The 21,642-nt window shown below is 50.6% G+C and overlaps 1 protein-coding gene across 1 annotated transcript in view; it reads right to left on the bottom strand.

Moving 5' to 3' along the window:
- The window catches only part of LOC137311616 (insulin-like growth factor 2 mRNA-binding protein 2), a 110,394-nt gene that overhangs the window by 14,130 nt on the left and 74,622 nt on the right, over positions 1 to 21,642 (bottom strand). The window contains exons 3-4 of the mRNA XM_067978715.1: positions 17,404 to 17,452; positions 1,235 to 1,286 (exon numbers count right to left, since the gene is read on the bottom strand). Of these exons, the coding sequence (XP_067834816.1) occupies positions 1,235 to 1,286; positions 17,404 to 17,452 (101 nt within the window). The remainder of the gene's footprint in view (positions 1 to 1,234; positions 1,287 to 17,403; positions 17,453 to 21,642) is intronic.

Genomic DNA, 21,642 nt, shown 5'->3' with positions numbered 1-21,642 from the left:
TTACTACAGTTGTACAGGGCTTTAGTGAGACCTCATCTGGAGTACAGTGTACAGTTTTAGTCTCCTTATCTAAGGAAGGATATACTTACCTTGAAGGCGGTGCAACGAAGGTTCACTAGATTAATTCCTGGGATGAGAGGGTTTTCTTTTGAAGTGAGGTTGAGTAGAATGGGCCTGTACTCTCTGGAGTTCAGAAGAATGAGAGGTGAACTCATTGAAACATACAAGATTCTGAGGGGGCTTGACAGGGTAGATGCTGAGAGGTTGTTTCCCCTGGCTGGAGAGTCTAGAATTAGAGGGCATAGTCGCGGGATATGAGGTCGGCCATTTAAGACTGAGATGAGGAGGAATTTCTTCACACAGAGGGTTGTGAATCTTTGGAATTCTCTACCCCGGAGGGCTGTGGATGCTGAGTGGTTGAGTGTATTCAAGGCTGAGATCGATAGATTTTCGGACTTTAGGGGAATCAAGGGATATGGGGATCGGGCAGGAAAGTGGAGTTGAGGTTGAAGATCAGCCATGATCCGATTGAATGGCGGAACAGGCTCGAGGGGCCGTGTGGCCTACTCCTGCTCCTATTTCTTATGTTCTTATCCTTCAGTTGTATGGAGCCTTGGTCAGACCCTGTCTGGAGTACTGTGTTCAGTTCTGGGAACCACACCGCAGGAAGGATATATTGGCCTTGGAGGGGGTGCAGCGCGGATTCACCAGAATGATACCGGGGCTTGAAGGGTTAAACTATGAGGACAGGTTTCATAGACGAGGCTTGTATCCCCTTGAGTATAAAGGATTGAAGGTGATCAGATCAGATCAGATCAAGATTTGATAGGATTGATACGGAGAAACTATTTTCTCTGGTGGGCGAATCCAGAACAAGGGGGCATAATGTTAAAATTAGAGCCGGGCTGTTCAGGAGTAAAATCAGGAGGCACTTCTTCACACAAAGGGGAGTGGAAATCTGGAACTTTCTCCCCCAAAAGGCTGTGGATCCGTGGGGTTAATTGGTGCTTTCAAGACTGAGATCCATAGATTTTTATTACGAAAGGGTCTCAAGGCATGCGGAGCAAAGGCGGGAAATGGAGTTAAGGTGCAGATCAGCCATGATCGAAATGAATGGCGGAACAGGCCTGAGGGGCTGAATGGCCTCCTAATGTTCCATTTGTGCTGTATACTGTGATGCCAGGAAGAAAACTACTCCAGTCTGTGCTGGGTTATGTTCACATTATCTCCTTACCTTGTTCCACGTTCTCCACAATGCCATGCTGGGCCAAGAGTCCATCTAACACCTGGAAGCAACAAAGAGACAGAGAGTCACACAGTGTAACCCAGAGACAGAGCGTCACACAGTGTAACCCAGAGACAGAGAGTCACACAGTGTAACCCAGAGACAGAGAGTCACACAGTGTAACCCAGAGACAGAGAGTCACACAGTGTAACCCAGACACAGAGCGTCACACAGTGTAACCCAGAGACAGAGAGTCACACAGTGTAACCCAGAGACAGAGAGTCACACAGTGTAACCCAGACACAGAGCGTCACACAGTGTAACCCAGAGACAGAGAGTCACACAGTGTAACCCAGAGACAGAGAGTCACACAGTGTAACCCAGACACAGAGAGTCACACAGTGTAACCCAGAGACAGAGAGTCACACAGTGTAACCCAGAGACAGAGCGTCACACAGTGTAACCCAGAGACAGAGAGTCACACGGTGCAACCCAGAGACAGAGCGTCACACAGTGTAACCCAGAGACAGAGAGTCACACAGTGTAACCCAGACACAGAGAGTCACACAGTGTAACCCAGAGACAGAGAGTCACACAGTGTAACCCAGACACAGAGCGTCACACAGTGTAACCCAGAGACAGAGAGTCACACAGTGTAACCCAGAGACAGAGAGTCACACAGTGTAACCCAGACACAGAGCGTCACACGGTGTAACCCAGAGACAGAGAGTCACACAGTGTAACCCAGAGACAGAGAGTCACACAGTGTAACCCAGACACAGAGAGTCACACAGTGTAACCCAGAGACAGAGAGTCACACAGTGTAACCCAGACACAGAGAGTCACACAGTGTAACCCAGACACAGAGCGTCACACAGTGTAACCCAGAGACAGAGAGTCACACGGTGTAACCCAGAGACAGAGAGTCACACGGTGTAACCCAGAGACAGAGAGTCACACAGTGTAACCCAGAGACAGAGCGTCACACAGTGTAACCCAGAGACAGAGCGTCACACAGTGTAACCCAGAGACAGAGCGTCACACAGTGTAATCCAGACACAGAGCGTCACACAGTGTAACCCAGAGACAGAGCGTCACACAGTGCAACCCAGAGACAGAGCGTCACACAGTGTAACCCAGAGACAGAGCGTCACACAGTGCAACCCAGAGACAGAGCGTCACACAGTGTAACCCAGAGACAGAGAGTCACACGGTGTAACCCAGAGACAGAGAGTCACACAGTGTAACCCAGAGACAGAGCGTCACACAGTGCAACCCAGAGACAGAGCGTCACACAGTGTAACCCAGAGACAGAGAGTCACACGGTGTAACCCAGACACAGAGAGTCACACAGTGTAACCCAGAGACAGAGCGTCACACAGTGTAACCCAGAGACAGAGAGTCACACGGTGCAACCCAGAGACAGAGCGTCACACAGTGTAACCCAGAGACAGAGCGTCACACAGTGTAACCCAGAGACAGAGCGTCACACAGTGTAACCCAGAGACAGAGAGTCACACGGTGCAACCCAGAGACAGAGCGTCACACAGTGTAACCCAGAGACAGAGCGTCACACAGTGTAACCCAGACACAGAGCGTCACACAGTGTAACCCAGAGACAGAGAGTCACACGGTGCAACCCAGAGACAGAGCGTCACACAGTGTAACCCAGAGACAGAGCGTCACACAGTGTAACCCAGAGACAGAGCGTCACACAGTGTAACCCAGAGACAGAGCGTCACACAATGCAACCCAGAGACAGAGAGTCACACAGTGTAACCCAGAGACAGAGCGTCACACAGTGTAACCCAGAGACAGAGAGTCACACAGTGTAACCCAGAGACAGAGCGTCACACGGTGTAACCCAGAGACAGAGCGTCACACAGTGTAACCCAGAGACAGAGAGTCACACAGTGTAACCCAGAGACAGAGCGTCACACAGTGTAACCCAGAGACAGAGCGTCACACGGTGTAACCCAGAGACAGAGCGTCACACAGTGTAACCCAGAGACAGAGAGTCACACAGTGTAACCCAGAGACAGAGAGTCACACGGTGCAACCCAGAGACAGAGCGTCACACAGTGTAACCCAGAGACAGAGCGTCACACAGTGTAACCCAGAGACAGAGCGTCACACAGTGTAACCCAGAGACAGAACGTCACACAGTGTAACCCAGAGACAGAGAGTCACACAGTGTAACCCAGAGACAGAGCGTCACACAGTGTAACCCAGAGACAGAGCGTCACACAGTGTAACCCAGACACAGAGAGTCACACGGTGTAACCCAGAGACAGAGCGTCACACAGTGTAACCCAGACACAGAGAGTCACACGGTGTAACCCAGAGACAGAGCGTCACACAGTGTAACCCAGACACAGAGAGTCACACAGTGTAACCCAGAGACAGAGCGTCACACGGTGTAACCCAGAGACAGAGAGTCACACAGTGTAACCCAGAGACAGAGAGTCACACGGTGTAACCCAGAGACAGAGCGTCACACGGTGTAACCCAGAGACAGAGAGTCACACGGTGTAACCCAGAGACAGAGAGTCACACAGTGTAACCCAGACACAGAGCGTCACACAATGTAACCCAGACACAGAGAGTCACACAGTGTAACCCAGAGACAGAGCGTCACACGGTGTAACCCAGAGACAGAGAGTCACACAGTGTAACCCAGAGACAGAGAGTCACACGGTGTAACCCAGAGACAGAGAGTCACACGGTGTAACCCAGAGACAGAGCGTCACACGGTGTAACCCAGACACAGAGAGTCACACGGTGTAACCCAGACACAGAGAGTCACACGGTGTAACCCAGACAGAGTCACACAGTGTAACCCAGAGACAGAGCGTCACACGGTGTAACCCAGACACAGAGAGTCACACAGTGTAACCCAGACACAGAGCGTCACACGGTGTAACCCAGACACAGAGCTTCACACGGTGTAACCCAGACACAGAGCGTCACACGGTGTAACCCAGACACAGAGCGTCACACGGTGTAACCCAGACAGAGTCACACAATGTAACCCAGAGACAGAGAGTCACACAGTGTAACCCAGACACAGAGAGTCACACAGTGTAACCCAGACACAGAGCGTCACACGGTGTAACCCAGACAGAGTCACACGGTGTAACCCAGACACAGAGAGTCACACGGTGTAACCCAGAGACAGAGCGTCACACGGTGTAACCCAGACAGAGTCACACAGTGTAACCCAGAGACAGAGAGTCACACAGTGTAACCCAGACACAGAGAGTCACACAGTGTAACCCAGACACAGAGCGTCACACGGTGTAACCCAGACAGAGTCACACAGTGTAACCCAGACACAGAGCGTCACACAGTGTAACCCAGAGACAGAGAGTCACACAGTGTAACCCAGAGACAGAGAGTCACACGGTGTAACCCAGACACAGAGCGTCACACGGTGTAACCCAGACAGAGTCACACGGTGTAACCCAGACACAGAGAGTCACACGGTGTAACCCAGACACAGAGAGTCACACGGTGTAACCCAGAGACAGAGAGTCACACGGTGTAACCCAGACACAGAGAGTCACACGGTGTAACCCAGAGACAGAGAGTCACACGGTGTAACCCAGAGACAGAGAGTGACACAGTGTAACCCAGACACAGAGAGTCACACAGTGTAACCCAGACACAGAGCGTCACACAGTGTAACCCAGAGACAGAGCGTCACACGGTGTAACCCAGACACAGAGAGTCACACGGTGTAACCCAGACACAGAGAGTCACACAGTGTAACCCAGAGACAGAGAGTCACACGGTGTAACCCAGACACAGAGAGTCACACGGTGTAACCCAGAGACAGAGAGTCACACGGTGTAACCCAGAGACAGAGAGTCACACAGTGTAACCCAGACACAGAGAGTCACACAGTGTAACCCAGAGACAGAGCGTCACACAGTGTAACCCAGACACAGAGCGTCACACAGTGTAACCCAGAGACAGAGCGTCACACGGTGTAACCCAGACACAGAGAGTCACACAGTGTAACCCAGACACAGAGAGTCACACAGTGTAACCCAGAGACAGAGAGTCACACGGTGTAACCCAGACACAGAGAGTCACACAGTGTAACCCAGAGACAGAGAGTCACACAGTGTAACCCAGACACAGAGCGTCACACAGTGTAACCCAGAGACAGAGAGTCACACGGTGTAACCCAGACACAGAGTCACACAGTGTAACCCAGAGACAGAGAGTCACACGGTGTAACCCAGACACAGAGAGTCACACAGTGTAACCCAGAGACAGAGAGTCACACAGTGTAACCCAGACACAGAGAGTCACACGGTGTAACCCAGAGACAGAGAGTCACACAGTGTAACCCAGACACAGAGAGTCACACAGTGTAACCCAGAGACAGAGAGTCACACAGTGTACCCCAGACACAGAGAGTCACACAGTGTAACCCAGAGACAGAGAGTCACACAGTGTAACCCAGAGACAGAGAGTCACACGGTGTAACCCAGAGACAGAGAGTCACACAGTGTAACCCAGACACAGAGAGTCACACAGTGTAACCCAGACACAGAGAGTCACACAGTGTAACCCAGACACAGAGAGTCACACAGTGTAACCCAGAGACAGAGAGTCACACGGTGTAACCCAGAGACAGAGAGTCACACAGTGTAACCCAGACACAGAGAGTCACACAGTGTAACCCAGAGACAGAGAGTCACACAGTGTAACCCAGAAACAGAGAGTCACACGGTGTAACCCAGACACAGAGAGTCACACGGTGTAACCCAGAGACAGAGAGTCACACAGTGTAACCCAGAGACAGAGAGTCACACGGTGTAACCCAGACACAGAGAGTCACACAGTGTAACCCAGAGACAGAGAGTCACACAGTGTAACCCAGAGACAGACAGTCACACGGTGTAACCCAGACACAGAGAGTCACACAGTGTAACCCAGAGACAGAGAGTCACACGGTGTAACCCAGACACAGAGAGTCACACAGTGTAACCCAGACACAGAGAGTCACACAGTGTAACCCAGACACAGAGAGTCACACAGTGTAACCCAGAGACAGAGAGTCACACAGTGTAACCCAGACACAGAGAGTCACACGGTGTAACCCAGAGACAGAGAGTCACACAGCGTAACCCAGACACAGAGAGTCACACAGTGTAACCCAGAGACAGAGAGTCACACAGTGTAACCCAGACACAGAGAGTCACACGGTGTAACCCAGACACAGAGAGTCACACGGTGTAACCCAGAGACAGAGAGTCACACAGTGTAACCCAGAGACAGAGAGTCACACAGTGTAACCCAGACACAGAGAGTCACACAGTGTAACCCAGACACAGAGAGTCACACAGTGTAACCCAGACACAGAGAGTCACACAGTGTAACCCAGACACAGAGAGTCACACAGTGTAACCCAGACACAGAGCGTCACATGGTGTAACCCAGAGACAGAGAGTCACACGGTGTAACCCAGAGACAGAGAGTCACACAGTGTAACCCAGAGACAGAGAGTCACACAGTGTAACCCAGAGACAGAGAGTCACACAGTGTAACCCAGACACAGAGAGTCACACGGTGTAACCCAGAGACAGAGAGTCACACGGTGTAACCCAGAGACAGAGAGTCACACGGTGTAACCCAGAGACAGAGAGTCACACAGTGTAACCCAGACACAGAGAGTCACACGGTGTAACCCAGACACAGAGAGTCACACGGTGTAACCCAGAGACAGAGAGTCACACGGTGTAACCCAGAGACAGAGAGTCACACGGTGTAACCCAGAGACAGAGAGTCACACAGTGTAACCCAGAGACAGAGAGTCACACAGTGTAACCCAGACACAGAGAGTCACACGGTGTAACCCAGACACAGAGAGTCACACGGTGTAACCCAGAGACAGAGAGTCACACGGTGTAACCCAGAGACAGAGAGTCACACGGTGTAACCCAGAGACAGAGAGTCACACAGTGTAACCCAGAGACAGAGAGTCACACGGTGTAACCCAGAAAACAGAGAGTCACACAGTGTAACCCAGAGACAGAGAGTCACACGGTGTAACCCAGACACAGAGAGTCACACAGTGTAACCCAGACACAGAGAGTCACACAGTGTAACCCAGACACAGAGAGTCACACAGTGTAACCCAGACACAGAGAGTCACACAGTGTAACCCAGACACAGAGTCACACAGTGTAACCCAGACACAGAGCGTCACACGGTGTAACCCAGAGATAGAGAGTCACACGGTGTAACCCAGACAGAGTCACACAGTGTAACCCAGAGACAGAGAGTCACACAGTGTAACCCAGAGACAGAGAGTCACACGGTGTAACCCAGACACAGAGAGTCACACAGTGTAACCCAGAGACAGAGAGTCACACGGTGTAACCCAGACACAGAGAGTCACACAGTGTAACCCAGAGACAGAGAGTCACACGGTGTAACCCAGACACAGAGAGTCACACGGTGTAACCCAGAGACAGAGAGTCACACAGTGTAACCCAGACACAGAGAGTCACACAGTGTAACTCAGAGACAGAGAGTCACACAGTGTAACCCAGAGACAGAGAGTCACACAGTGTAACCCAGAGACAGAGAGTCACACAGTGTAACCCAGAGACAGAGAGTCACACAGTGTAACCCAGAGACAGAGAGTCACACGGTGTAACCCAGACACAGAGAGTCACACAGTGTAACCCAGAGACAGAGAGTCACACAGTGTAACCCAGAGACAGAGAGTCACACGGTGTAACCCAGACACAGAGAGTCACACAGTGTAACCCAGAGACAGAGAGTCACACGGTGTAACCCAGACACAGAGAGTCACACAGTGTAACCCAGACACAGAGAGTCACACAGTGTAACCCAGACACAGAGAGTCACACAGTGTAACCCAGACACAGAGAGTCACACAGTGTAACCCAGAGACAGAGAGTCACACAGTGTAACCCAGACACAGAGAGTCACACGGTGTAACCCAGAGACAGAGAGTCACACAGTGTAACCCAGACACAGAGAGTCACACAGTGTAACCCAGAGACAGAGAGTCACACAGTGTAACCCAGACACAGAGAGTCACACGGTGTAACCCAGACACAGAGAGTCACACGGTGTAACCCAGAGACAGAGAGTCACACAGTGTAACCCAGAGACAGAGAGTCACACAGTGTAACCCAGACACAGAGAGTCACACAGTGTAATCCAGACACAGAGAGTCACACAGTGTAACCCAGAGACAGAGAGTCACACGGTGTAACCCAGACACAGAGAGTCACACAGTGTAATCCAGACACAGAGAGTCACACAGTGTAACCCAGAGACAGAGAGTCACACGGTGTAACCCAGACACAGAGAGTCACACAGTGTAACCCAGACACAGAGAGTCACACAGTGTAACCCAGACACAGAGAGTCACACAGTGTAACCCAGACACAGAGAGTCACACAGTGTAACCCAGACACAGAGCGTCACATGGTGTAACCCAGAGACAGAGAGTCACACGGTGTAACCCAGAGACAGAGAGTCACACGGTGTAACCCAGACACAGAGAGTCACACGGTGTAACCCAGAGATAGAGAGTCACACGGTGTAACCCAGAGACAGAGAGTCACACAGTGTAACCCAGAGACAGAGAGTCACACAGTGTAACCCAGAGACAGAGAGTCACACGGTGTAACCCAGACACAGAGAGTCACACAGTGTAACCCAGAGACAGAGAGTCACACGGTGTAACCCAGAGACAGAGAGTCACACGGTGTAACCCAGAGACAGAGAGTCACACGGTGTAACCCAGAGACAGAGAGTCACACGGTGTAACCCAGACACAGAGAGTCACACAGTGTAATCCAGACACAGAGAGTCACACAGTGTAACCCAGAGACAGAGAGTCACACAGTGTAACCCAGACACAGAGAGTCACACAGTGTAACCCAGAGACAGAGAGTCACACAGTGTAACCCAGACACAGAGAGTCACACGGTGTAACCCAGAGACAGAGAGTCACACGGTGTAACCCAGAGACAGAGTCATACAGTGTAACCCAGACACAGAGAGTCACACAGTGTAACCCAGAGACAGAGAGTCACACAGTGTAACCCAGACACAGAGAGTCACACGGTGTAACCCAGACACAGAGAGTCACACGGTGTAACCCAGACACAGAGAGTCACACGGTGTAACCCAGACACAGAGAGTCACACAGTGTAACCCAGACACAGAGAGTCACACGGTGTAACCCAGACACAGAGAGTCACACGGTGTAACCCAGAGACAGAGAGTCACACAGTGTAACCCAGAGACAGAGAGTCACACAGTGTAACCCAGACAGACAGTGTCGCACAATGCAGCCCAGACAGGAGGGTGACACGGTGCGACCCAGACAGCATCGTCACGTTCTTTGTCCGTCCGAGTTACACTGTGACTCACGGCGTGACCCGGGCGGGGCGGGGGAGGGGGGGGTCCCGCGGCGTGGCCCGGGCAGGGGGGTCACGTTGAATTCCCAATTATAGTCCAGCCAAGTAGCCTTGGGGACCACGTTTGGCTGGATGATGAATGCAGGAGGTGTGTTTTCAATACTTTGTGGGTCACGTCACTATGTTCAATGACATGGATGTTGTGCCTATGCAACACATGAAACAGAATCCAGGTGACTCCTTCCTGGGCGTCACGGTCTATCTCTCCGCTCGAGCCTATCACCATCTTTGAGGCACAGGAGTCCTCTTCCAAGTGGGTGGAGATCTTCACTGTGTGTTTGTACGGTGTTCCTCGTGAAGGAGACACCAGTGAGCACTTTACAAGGGGGGGGGAAGCTGAGCTGAAGGCAGGGAAAATTATTACGGCTGGAGGAATGAGCTATCAAAAATAACGATCAAGGGGTTTGGTTTTGACAAGGCACTAAACAACCGTTTTGTCAGGGTCGAGGAGAATTGGATGCTACTGTCTACTAATACCTTGTTCTAGTTGCCATGGAAATCAGGGAGGAAAACGAACACCAAATGACAGTGGTCAACCTTGTCCATCATTGTTACACGACCCTCTTCATTGGTCAAGTTTGTCGAGGTCAGGGTGGGCTCACTGGTGAGGTGATTGGGTCTTCATCTCTGGGACCTCCGTCACAATCAAGGCCACAAGGACAGGTTGAGAGTCAGCTCTGCCTGTTGGCTGAACTAATTTGGCTCCACTCAGCTGGCAATCCCATTCAGGAGGACATGGAGATACCTGGTGTGGGGTCTTGAAACTACCTTCTGCTGCAGTACAGGAGGTTCCACACTGCACAGTTAAAGCAAATATTGGGACCTTGGGGGCAGAGGGGCCTTGGGAGCTCCAAATATCATCATGTTCCATTCTACATGGCAAACATTGTGTCAGCTTGGCTCGGCAGGTAGCACTCTTTCTTTGGATGAGATGTTAAACCAAGTCCCCATCCACCTATCCCAGTACTTCAGGTGGATGTGGCACAGTTTGAGGAGAGGATGTTCTCCTGTTGTCCGGGACAACATTCCTTCTGTGACCAACACCATCAGCAACAGACTATCTGGTCATTCATCACATTGCCACTTGCGGATCTTGATGTGTGCAAAATGGCTGCCATGTTTGCCTACAGAACAGGCGCTGCATTTTCGTGGTATGTGAAGCATTTTGGGGCGTCTGAGAGCCATAATAAGGCTCTTTGGAAATGCAAATCTTCTGAACATCCCTCACCTTGGTGAGTGCAAAAATGTAAAAAGGCAGCTGGCTTTCTGGATGCAAATGGGAACCTGGCGTCCACCATGTCACTGCTGAACTGCTTCCTGGTTGGATGCAAGGGCTAGATTAACAGGAAGTCTACACTCACCGTGATGCAATGATCAACCCCAAGGCAGCTTTAATACTTTGGGTGGCTTACACAGCACTGTCAGCCTCGCTATCTCCTGGATGGTTGCACCAAGACATCCAGTCTGCTAACGCCAGCCAATGGTGGAAGGGGCAGTTTGAGAACTGCGGGCTTGTAGCTGCATTCTGAGGGTTCGGAACTAATATAAACTTCAGCTCGAGCGCTTATGGCTGAATGTAGCTTGGCGGAGACTGGTCAGTATTTGCTGTGTGAGGCGTGACAAGTTTGAGCGTTGGTCATGGGACAAAACGTTCCCACCCAGACGCGCTTTGGGTCTGCGTCTCAGGCGCGTCGTTGCTCAGATGCTCTTTGGGTCTGCGTCTCAGGCGCGCCGTTGCTCAGACGCTCTTTGGGTCTGCGTCTCAGACGCGTCGTTGCTCAGACGCTCTTTGGGTCTGCGTCTCAGACGCGTCGTTGCTCAGACGCTCTTTGGGTCTGCGTCTCAGGCGCGCCGTTGCTCAGATGCTCTTTGGGTCTGCGTCTCAGGCGCGTCGTTGCTCAGATGCTCTTTGGGTCTGCGTCTCAGGCGCGTCGTTGCTCAGATGCTCTTTGGGTCTGCGTCTCAGGCGCGTCGTTGCTCAGATGCTCTTTGGGTCTGCGTCTCAGGCACGTCGTTGCTCAGATGCTCTTTGGGTCTGCGTCTCAGGCGCGTCGTTGCTCAGACGCTCTTTGGGTCTGCACATTTCACGCAGCTTTTGAGTTGCTGACCGACAATATCTTAAGCTTCACACAGCCTTGCCATTTAGCTACTGTGGATCTGTTGACCAGTGTCGAGGCCGACTTTGCCTCACGTTCGGTATGTGTGTGTGGCAGGGCTACGTTGCCAAGTCATCAGGTTCAAACAAGAGGCAGTTGTTACCTACATAGCATGAGATCTCACCGCTGCCTGCCGTCCGCAATCACAGAATACTCTCCCATTAAAGGGCCGCAGTAGAGCTCTTTCCCAAATTACCCACGGTAAAACTCCACCTCATTCTCTGACAATACGTAATGGACCTGAGCACAAAATCCAGGCTGACACTCCAGTGTAGTACTGAGGGGAGTGCTGCACTGTCGGATGAGACGTCAAACCGAGGCCCTGTCTGCCCTCTCGGGTGGATGTAAAAGATCCCACGGCACTATTTGAAGAAGAGCAGGGGAGTTCTGCCCAGTGTCCTGGCCAATATTTATCCCTCAACCAACATTACTAAAACAGATGATCTGGTCATTGTCACATTGCTGTCTGTGGGATCTTGCTGTGCACAAATTGGCTGCCGTGTTTCCTACATTACAACAGTGATTACACTTCAAAAAATACTTCATTGGCTGTAAAGCGCTTTGGGACGCCCCAAGGTTGTGAAAGGCGCTACATAAATGCAAGACTTTTTAAAAAAAAGACCTTGATTTTGAGAACAGCGGGCTATAGATATTGATGAGTCAGACACATCAGTTTGTGGGTCCCGAGCGTGGCTGAATTTTCCTGCGATGGCTTCCCACAAACATGGATTAAATTGGGGGGAGGGTCAAATCCTCCTGGCTCGGCCTTGGTTTCGCATTTGTCAAGACCCAAGAAAGCATGTCTCCTTGGCCAATTTCACCAAACTGCATTGTGCTGCACCCTTGTCTATTGGCCTCCTGGAATCGAGAGCCTCGCAGGGCACAGTCTGGTGGCCAACCAGCTCTGGAGCCCAAGGTTACAGCATGCCGGATAGCCCTTGACGTTGGTTCCCGCAATAGAGTTCGTTCATTTACAAACAGACGAGTCTCCCACCATTTCAGTGCTGCATCAGCAGGCAGTTCAGATAGATTTCCAGGGAAGGGGTGTCTGGGGTTAGCTCCACGCTGTCTTTTTTTTTACTCGTTCATGGGATGTGGGCGTCGATGGCGAGGCCGGCATTTATTGTCCATCCCTAACTGCCCTTGAGAAGGTGATGGTGAGCCGCCTTCTTGAACCGCTGCAGTCCGTGTGGTGCAGGTTCTCCCACAGTGCTGTTAGGAAGGGAGTTCCAGGATTTTGACCCAGCGATGATGAAGGAACGGCGATATATTTCCAAGTCAGGATGGTGTGTGACTTGGAGGGGAACGTGCAGGTGGTGTTGTTCCCATGCACCTGCTGCCCTTGTCCTTCTAGGTGGTAGAGGTCGCGGGTTTGGGAGGTGCTGTCGAAGAAGCCTTGGCGAGTTGCTGCAGTGCATCCTGTGGATGGTACACACTGCAGCCACGGTGCGCCGGTGATGAAGGGAGAGAATGGTTAGGGTGGTGGATGGGTGCCAATCAAGCGGGCTGCTTTGTCCTGGATGGTGTCGAGCTTCTTGAGTGTTGTTGGAGCTGCTCTCATCCAGGCAAGTGGAGAGTATTCCATCACACTCCTGACTTGTGCCTTGTAAATGGTGGAAAGGCTTTGGGGAGTCAGGTGGTGAGTCACTCGCCGCAGAATACCCAGCCTCTGACCTGCTCTTGTGGCCACAGTATTTATGTGGCTGGTCCAGTTAAGTTTCTGGTCAATGGTGACCCCCAGGATGTTGATGGTGGGGGATTCGGCGATGGTAATGCCGTTGAATGTCAAAGGGAGGTAGTTAGACTCTTTCTTGTTGGAGATGGTCATTGCCTGGCACTTGTCTGGCGCGAATGTTACTTGCCACTTATGAGCCCAAGCCTGGATGTTGTCCAGGTCTTGCTGCATGCGGGCTCGGACTGCTTCATTATTTGAGGGGTTGCGAACGGAACTGAACACTGTGCAATCATCAGCAAACATCCCCATTTCTGACCTTATAATGGAGGGAGGGTCTTTGATGAAGCAGCTGAAGATGGTTGGGCCTAGGACACTGCCTGAGGAACTCCTGCAGCAATGTCCTGGGGCTGAGATGATTGGCCTCCAACAACCACTACCATCTTCCTTTGTGCTAGGTATGACTCCAGCCACTGGAGAGTTTTCCCCGATTCCCAGTGACTTCAATTTTACTAGGGCTCCTTGGTGGCACACTCGGTCAAATGCTGCCTTGATGTCAAGGGCAGTCACTCTCACCTCACCTCTGGAATTCAGCTCTTTTGTCCATGTTTGGACCAAAGCTGTAATGAGGTCTGGAGCTGAGTGGTCCTGGCGGAACCCAAACTGAGCATCGGCGAGCAGGTTATTGGTGAGTAAGTGCCGCTTGATAGCACTGTCGACGACACCTTCCATCACTTTGCTGATGATCGAGAGTAGACTGATGGGCCGGTAATTGGCCGGATTGGATTTGTCCTGCTTTTTGTCGACAGGACGTACCTGGGCAATTTTCCACATTGTCGGGTAGATGCCAGTGTTGTAGCTGTTCTGGAACAGCTTGGCTAGAGGCGCAGCTAGTTCTGGAGTACAAGTCTTCAGCACTACAGCTGGGATGTTGTCGGGGCCCATAGCCTTTGCTGTATCCAGTGCACTCAGCCGTTTCTTGAAATCACGTGGAGTGAATCGAATTGGCTGAAGACTGGATTCTGTGATGATGGGGATATCGGGAGGAGACCGAGATGGATCATCCACTCGGCACTTCTGGCTGAAGATGGTTGCAAACGCTTCAGCCTTGTCTTTTGCACACACGTGCTGGACTCCGCCATCGTTGAGGATGGGGATGTTTACAGAGCCTCCTCCTCCCGGCTCTCTGCCCTGACGACACTACAGCTCTAAACAAGCTCTGCAGTCCTGCCACATCCAGTCATGAATGGTGGTGGACTGTTTAATTGTCGTGTCGTCAGGGCATACAGCTGGTAAATTCTTCAAAGATTAACTGTGGGCGAGTTTAACCAGGTCACGCCTCGACCCAAAGCCTCCATGACACCTAGAGATTGTGTGTTGAGTGGAGAGCTGCATGTGCCCTGGGAGGGCAGGGGTCCGAGTGTCCGCTACTCACCCGGTCACAGTGAGAATCAGGGACTCCCCACAGAATTTGACACAATCGACTTTTACTCTCACTATAATCTACAGAATTAAAAAAAAATGCTAAAAATTCCAACACTTAATTACTTAAAATGCCAATGAGAATGCTGGACAAATGAATTAGCTAACAGACTGGGGCTGAACCAATGTGTCACTGTGAGTGTGATTAATCCAAGGCAGCCGACAGCTCGGACAAACAGAGAGGTGAAACCATCGAAGGACTCTCAAGGTTGATGCCAAACCACTGCGGCTTGGGATGAAACTCAATTCCAAAAGACAACGCATCAGGAGATTCCGAACTGGTCGGGAACAACTGGGTTTAATCTTTGGGCACACCAGTCAGGGCTTTACCTTGGCAGGGTGGAGGTTTAGAAATAAGTTACAAGGCCATACCGGGTACAGTAGTCTAGTGGTTAAATTACTGAACTAATAAACCAGAAAGCACGAGTTCAAATCTCACGCAAGCAGTTTGAGATTTCAAATTCGGCTTAAAAAAACCAATCTGGAAATAAAAAGCAAGCAGCAGTAAAAGTAACCATGAAGCTGTCGGATTGTCATAAAAACCCAACTGGTTCACTGATCTCCTTTAGGGAAGGAAACCTGCTGTCCTGACCCAGTCTGGCCTGAATTGCAATGGTTCAAGAAGGCCCACCCACCACCTTCTCTGGGGAAAGAGGGATGGGCAATAAATACTGGCCTTGCCGGTGATACTCACATCCCCAGAATGTATGAATAAAGATGATATATTTTTTCAAGTACCAGCCCCCATGCTCCTACTAGTGGTGCTGACTGCACCTCTCCATCTGTCCTTCTTCAATCACCTTGCTGGCCTTATCAAAGTCACAATGATATCCTCTGTGACGATGTAAACTATCCCTCCTCATCCTTCTCCGCTTGTCTGCAGCCTTTGACATGGTTGATTGACCACGCCATCTTCTCCTACGCCTTTCCCCCATTGTCCAGCTGGGTGGGACTGCGCTCGTCTGGTTCCATTCTTATCTGTCCAGTTGTAGCCAGAGAATCTCCTGCAATGGCTTCTCTTCCCGCTCCCGCACCGTTACCTCTGGAGTCCCCCAAGGATCCATCCTTGACCCCCCTCCTATTTCTAATCTATAGGCTGCCCCTCGGCGACATCATCCGAAAACATGACATCAGTTTCCATATGTACACTGATGACACCCAGCTCTACCTCACCACCACCTCCCTCGACCTCTCCACTGTCTCGGATTTGTCACGCTGCTTGTCCGACAAGCAAAAATTTCCTCCAACTAAATATTGGGAAAACTGAAGTCATTGTCTTTGGTCCCTGCTACAAACTCTGTTCCCTAACCACCGACTCCATCCCTCTCTCTGGCCACTCTCTGAGGCTGAACCAGACTGTTCACAACCTTGGCGTCCTATCTGACCCTGAGATGAGTTTCTGACCACATATCCGCTCCATCACCAAGACCGCCTACTTCCACCTCCGTAACATCGCCCGTCTCCACCCCGCCTCAGCTCATCTGCTGCTGAAACCCTCATCCATGCCTTTGTTACCTCTAGACTGGACTATTCCAATGTCCTCCTGACTGGCCTCTCATCTTACACTCTCTCTAAACTTGAGCTCGTCAAAAACTCTGTTGCCCGTATCCTAACTCGCACCAAGTCCCGTTCTCCCATCACCCCCCGTGCTCACTGACCTACATTGGCTCCCGGTCCGGGAACGCCTCGATTTTAAAATTCTCATCCGCATCCCCGATTTTAATTGCTCCACCACTGGCGGCCGTGCCTTAAGCTGCAAAGGCCCGAAGCTCCGGAATTCTCTCCACCTCTCTCTCCTCCTTGAAGGCGCTCCTTAAAACCTACCTGTTTGACTGAGCTTTTGGTCACCTGTCCTAATATCTCCTTATGTGGCTCGGTGTCAAATTTTGTTTGATTACACTCCTGTGAAGTACCTTGGGACATTTAGGCACCATATAAATGCAAGTTGTTGTTGTTGTTCCCCCCCCCTCAAACCCGATAAGCCACCATTTACCCGTCGCGTGATACTTTGCTATTGGCTGGAAATGCTGATGGCGGTCAATTCCGTCGGCTTAGAAGAAAACCTTCCAGCACAGTGAAAGGAGGGCCGAAAGGCCTCCAGGAAATAGTGTGTTTAATCACAGGTGAAATCAAATCTCTAACCTCATGCATTACTCCTATATCTCAAATAATAGTAACATGCACATGGCAGCTACCCACTCACTGCCCAGACTGGCACTGAATCCAAGCCGTGCCATGTCCTGCCCGCTGAAGCAGCATCACGTGGAGCCCGGACACATCGTTGGGGTCGGTGACTGCGGAGAGTAACTTGAGTCACTCCAAACTCCCCTCATTTTAAAAAGGTAAGCAAATAAATGGTTAGCCACCAACTGACCGTAGGCCACTCACCTCCCACTGCAGATGAGGCGGTATGTTACGGATTTGAATCTTCCGACTCCTGCAAAGACAAACACAAAGCCCATCAGCATAACGCACATACCTTGTGTCTTCGATGTACGAGAGTGAGGCCGAAGAAAGAGAGGGGGAGTGGGTAAACTCGAAATAGAATAGACTGGCACTGACAGCATAACCCATGGTGCCAATGATATGGGCACCACTTTTTAAAAATTTTCTTGGGATGTGGGCAGCACTGGCAATGCCTTATTCATTGCCCATCTCTTGTTGCCCTCAGGGTATTAAGAGTCAATCGCCCGTGGGTCAAACCAGGAAGGGCGGCAAGTTCCTGTCCTGGGAAGTTAGTGAACCAGTTGGGTTTTTACAAAAATCTGGCAAAGTCGCTGGCTCACAAATTACCCAAATTATTGACTTCAGTTTCACGTTCGCCTGTAATCATGACCCTGTCGCCAGGCGCCCGTAACCGTGGCCCCGTCGCCAGTACCCGTGGCCCCGTGGCCAGGCGCCCGTACCCGTGGCCCCGTGGCCAGGCGCCCGTACCCGTGGCCCCGTCGCCAGGCGCCCGTACCCGTGGCCCCGTCGCCAGGCGCCCGTACCCGTGGCCCCGTCCCCAGGCGCCCGTACCCGTGGCCCCGTCGCCAGGCGCCCGTACCCGTGGCCCCGTCGCCAGGCGCCCGTACCCGTGGCCCCGTCGCCAGGCGCCCGTACCCGTGGCCCCGTCGCCAGGCGCCCGTACCCGTGGCCCCGTCGCCAGGCGCCCGTACCCGTGGCCCCGTGGCCAGGCGCCCGTACTGTGCCTCAGGACGGATGCAGCAATATATTGATTGATCATCCATAAAATCGATACTCGTTGTCAACAGATTTTTTTAAAATTTCATTTCATCTGTTAATTACTCTCCCTGCAAATCTATTACTTTCATTTTGCTCTAAGTTGCGTTTCCAGGTTTCAAAACACTCACATAAAGTTACACAATGATGCATCAATGGAGATTATTTACATTCAATGAGGCGAAGCAAAAAATAATAATCACAACCTGTTCAAAAGCATTCGCCAAGGGTGGTCTTTGAAACAGCCATCAGTGACAGAAACAGTGGCAGATAACAAGCAACAGACAGACTCATACATACAGCAGGGGGAGCGGAGGGGGCTAGAGACACACACACACACGGGAGAGAGCGGGGGCGAGGGTGAGGCACACACACGGGAGACAGGGCGAGGGAGAGAGAGACTCACACACGGGAGAGGTGAGTCCAGCTGCAGCTACTGACTAACTGTATTTCGGAGCTGGAGCTGCGGGTGGACTCACTGTGGAGCATCCGCGATGCTGAGATTATCGTGGATAGCACGTTCAGTGAGGTGGTCACACCGCAGGTAAAGATTACGCAGGCAGAAAGGAAATGGGTGACCGCCAGGCAGAGTAAAAGGACTAGGCAGGAGTCCCCTGGGGCCATCTCCCTCTCAAACAGATATACCGCTTTGGATACTGTTGGGGGAGATGGCTTATCAGGGGAAAGCAGCAAGAGCCAGGTTCAGGGCACCACGGGTGGCTCTGCTGCACAGGAGGAGGGGAAGAAGAGTGGCAGGGCTATAGTGATAGGGGATTCAATTGTAAGGGGAACAGATAGGCGTTTCTGTGGCCGCAAACGTGACTCCAGGATGGTATGTTGCCTCCCTGGTGCTAGGGTCAAGGATGTCACGGAGCGGCTGCAGGGCATTCTGGAGGGGGAGGGTGAACAGCCAGTAGTCGTGGTCCATATCGGTACTAACGACCTAGGTAAAAAAAGGGATGAGGTCCTGCAGGACCTCAAAGGTAGTGATCTCAGGATTACTACCAGTGCCACGTGCTAGTGAGTATAGGAACAGGAGAATAGACAGGATGAATGCGTGGCTGCAGGGATGGTGTAGGAGGGAGGGATTTAGATTCCTGGGACATTGGGACCGGTTCTGGGGAAGGTGGGACCTGTACAAGCGGGACGGGTTACACCCGAGCAGGACCGGGACCAATGTCCTCGCGGGGGTTTGCTAGTGCTGTTGGGGAAGGTTTAAACTAGAATGGCAGGGGGATGGGAACCTGAGCGGGGAGACAGGAGGGGAAAACAAAGATAGGAACAAAAGACAGAAAGGGAAGAAGCAATAATGGAAGGCAGAGAAAACAAGGGTGAGAAACAAATAGGGCCATAGTGCAAAATAAAACTAAGGTGACTAGCAATCTTAAAAAGACAAGTCTAAAGGCATTGTGTCTAAATGCGCGGAGCATTCGCAATAAGGGAGATGAGTTAACGGCGCAGATAGATATTAACGGTTATGATATAGTTGGGATTACAGAGACATGGCTGCAGGGTGACCAAAGATGGGAACTGATCATCCAGGGGTATTCAATATTTAGGAAGGACAGGCAAAAAGGGAAAGGAGGTGGGGTAGCGTTGTTAGTAAAGGAGGAAATCAATGCAATAGTGAGGAAGGATATTGGCTCGGAAAATCACGATGTGGAATCTGTATGGGTGGAGCTAAGAAACACCAAGGGGCAAGAAAACGTTGGTGGGGGTTGTCTATAGGCCCCCAAACAGTAGTGGAGATGTAGGGGAGGGCGTTAACAGGAAATTAGAGACACGTGCAAGAAGGGTACAACTATAATCATGGGTTACTTTAACCTACATATAGATTGGTCAAACCAAATTAGCAATAACACTGTGGGGGAGGAATTCCTGGAGTGTGTACGAGATGGATTTCTAGACCAATACGTTGAGGAACCAACTAGAGAACAGGCGATCCCAGACTGGATATTGTGCAATGAGAAAGGATTAATTAACAATCTTGTTTTGCGGGGTCCCTTAGGGAAGAGCGACCATAACATGATAGAATTCCTCGTTAAGATAAAGAGTGAAATAGTTGAATCCGAAACTAGGGTCCTGAATCTAAATAAAGGAAATTACGAAAGTATGAGGTGCGAGTTGGCGAGGATAGATTGGGGAACTTTACTAAAAGGGATGACGATGGATAGGCAATGGATAATATTTAAAGAACGTGTGCAGGAATTACAACAATTATTCATTTCTGTCTGGCGCAAAAATAAAACAGGAAAGGTGGCTCAACCGCGGCTTACAAAAGAAATTAGGGATAGTGTTAGATCCAAAGAGGAGACATATAAAATTACCAGAAAAAGCAGCAAGCCTAAGGATTGGGAGTAGTTCAGAATTCAGCAAAGGAGGACAAAGAGATTGATTAAGAGGGGAAAAATAGAGTATGAGAGTAAACTAGCAGGGAACAAAAAAACTGACTGTAAAAGCTTCTATAAATATGTCAAGAGAAAAAAATTAGTGAAGACAAATGTAGGTCCCTTACAGTCAGAAATGGGGGAATTTATAATGGGGAACAAAGAAATGGCAGAACAATTAAACACGTACTTTGGTTCTGTTTTCACAAAGGAGGACACAAATAACCTGACAGAAATGTTAGGGAACCAAGGGTCTAGTGAGAGGGAGGAACCGAAGGAAACCAGTATTGGTAAAAAAAAAGTGCTAGGGAAATCCCCAGGGCCTGATAATCTACATCCCGGAGTACTAAAGGAAGTGGCCCTGGAAATAGTGGATGCATTGGTGATCATCTTCCAAAATTCTATTGACTCTGGAACAGTTCCTACAGATTGGAGGGTGGCAAATGTAACCCCACTATTTAAAAAAGGAGGGAGAGAAAAAACAGGGAATTACAAACCAGTTAGCCTAACATCAGTAGTGGGGAAAATAGAGTCTATTATAAAAGATGTGATAACAGAACACTTGGAGGGCATTAACGAGATTGGACAAAGTCAGCATGGGTTTATGAAAGGGAAATCATGCTTAACAAATCTACTGGAGTTTCTTGAGGATGTAACTAGTAGAATAGATAGGGGAGAACCAGTGGATGTGGTGTATTTGGATTTTCAGAAGGCTTTTGATAAAGTCCCACACAAGAGGTTAGTGTGCAAAATTAAAGCACATGGGATTGGGGGGAATATACTGGCATGGATTGAGAATTGGTTGACAGACAGGAAACAGAGAGTAGGAATAAACGGGTCTTTTTCTGGGTGGCAGGCAGTGACTAGTGGGGTACTGCAGGGATCAGTGCTTGGACCCCAGCAATTCACAATATATATCAACGATTTGGATGAGGGAACTAAATGTAACATTTCCAAGTTTGCAGACGACACAAAGCTGGGGTGGAATGTGAGCTGTGAGGAGGATGCAAAGAGGCTC

This window comes from Heptranchias perlo, unplaced genomic scaffold, assembly GCF_035084215.1.
Source record: "Heptranchias perlo isolate sHepPer1 unplaced genomic scaffold, sHepPer1.hap1 HAP1_SCAFFOLD_368, whole genome shotgun sequence".
In the NCBI taxonomy this organism is placed as follows: domain Eukaryota; kingdom Metazoa; phylum Chordata; class Chondrichthyes; order Hexanchiformes; family Hexanchidae; genus Heptranchias; species Heptranchias perlo.
This window is presented reverse-complemented; position numbering and strand designations above follow the sequence as displayed.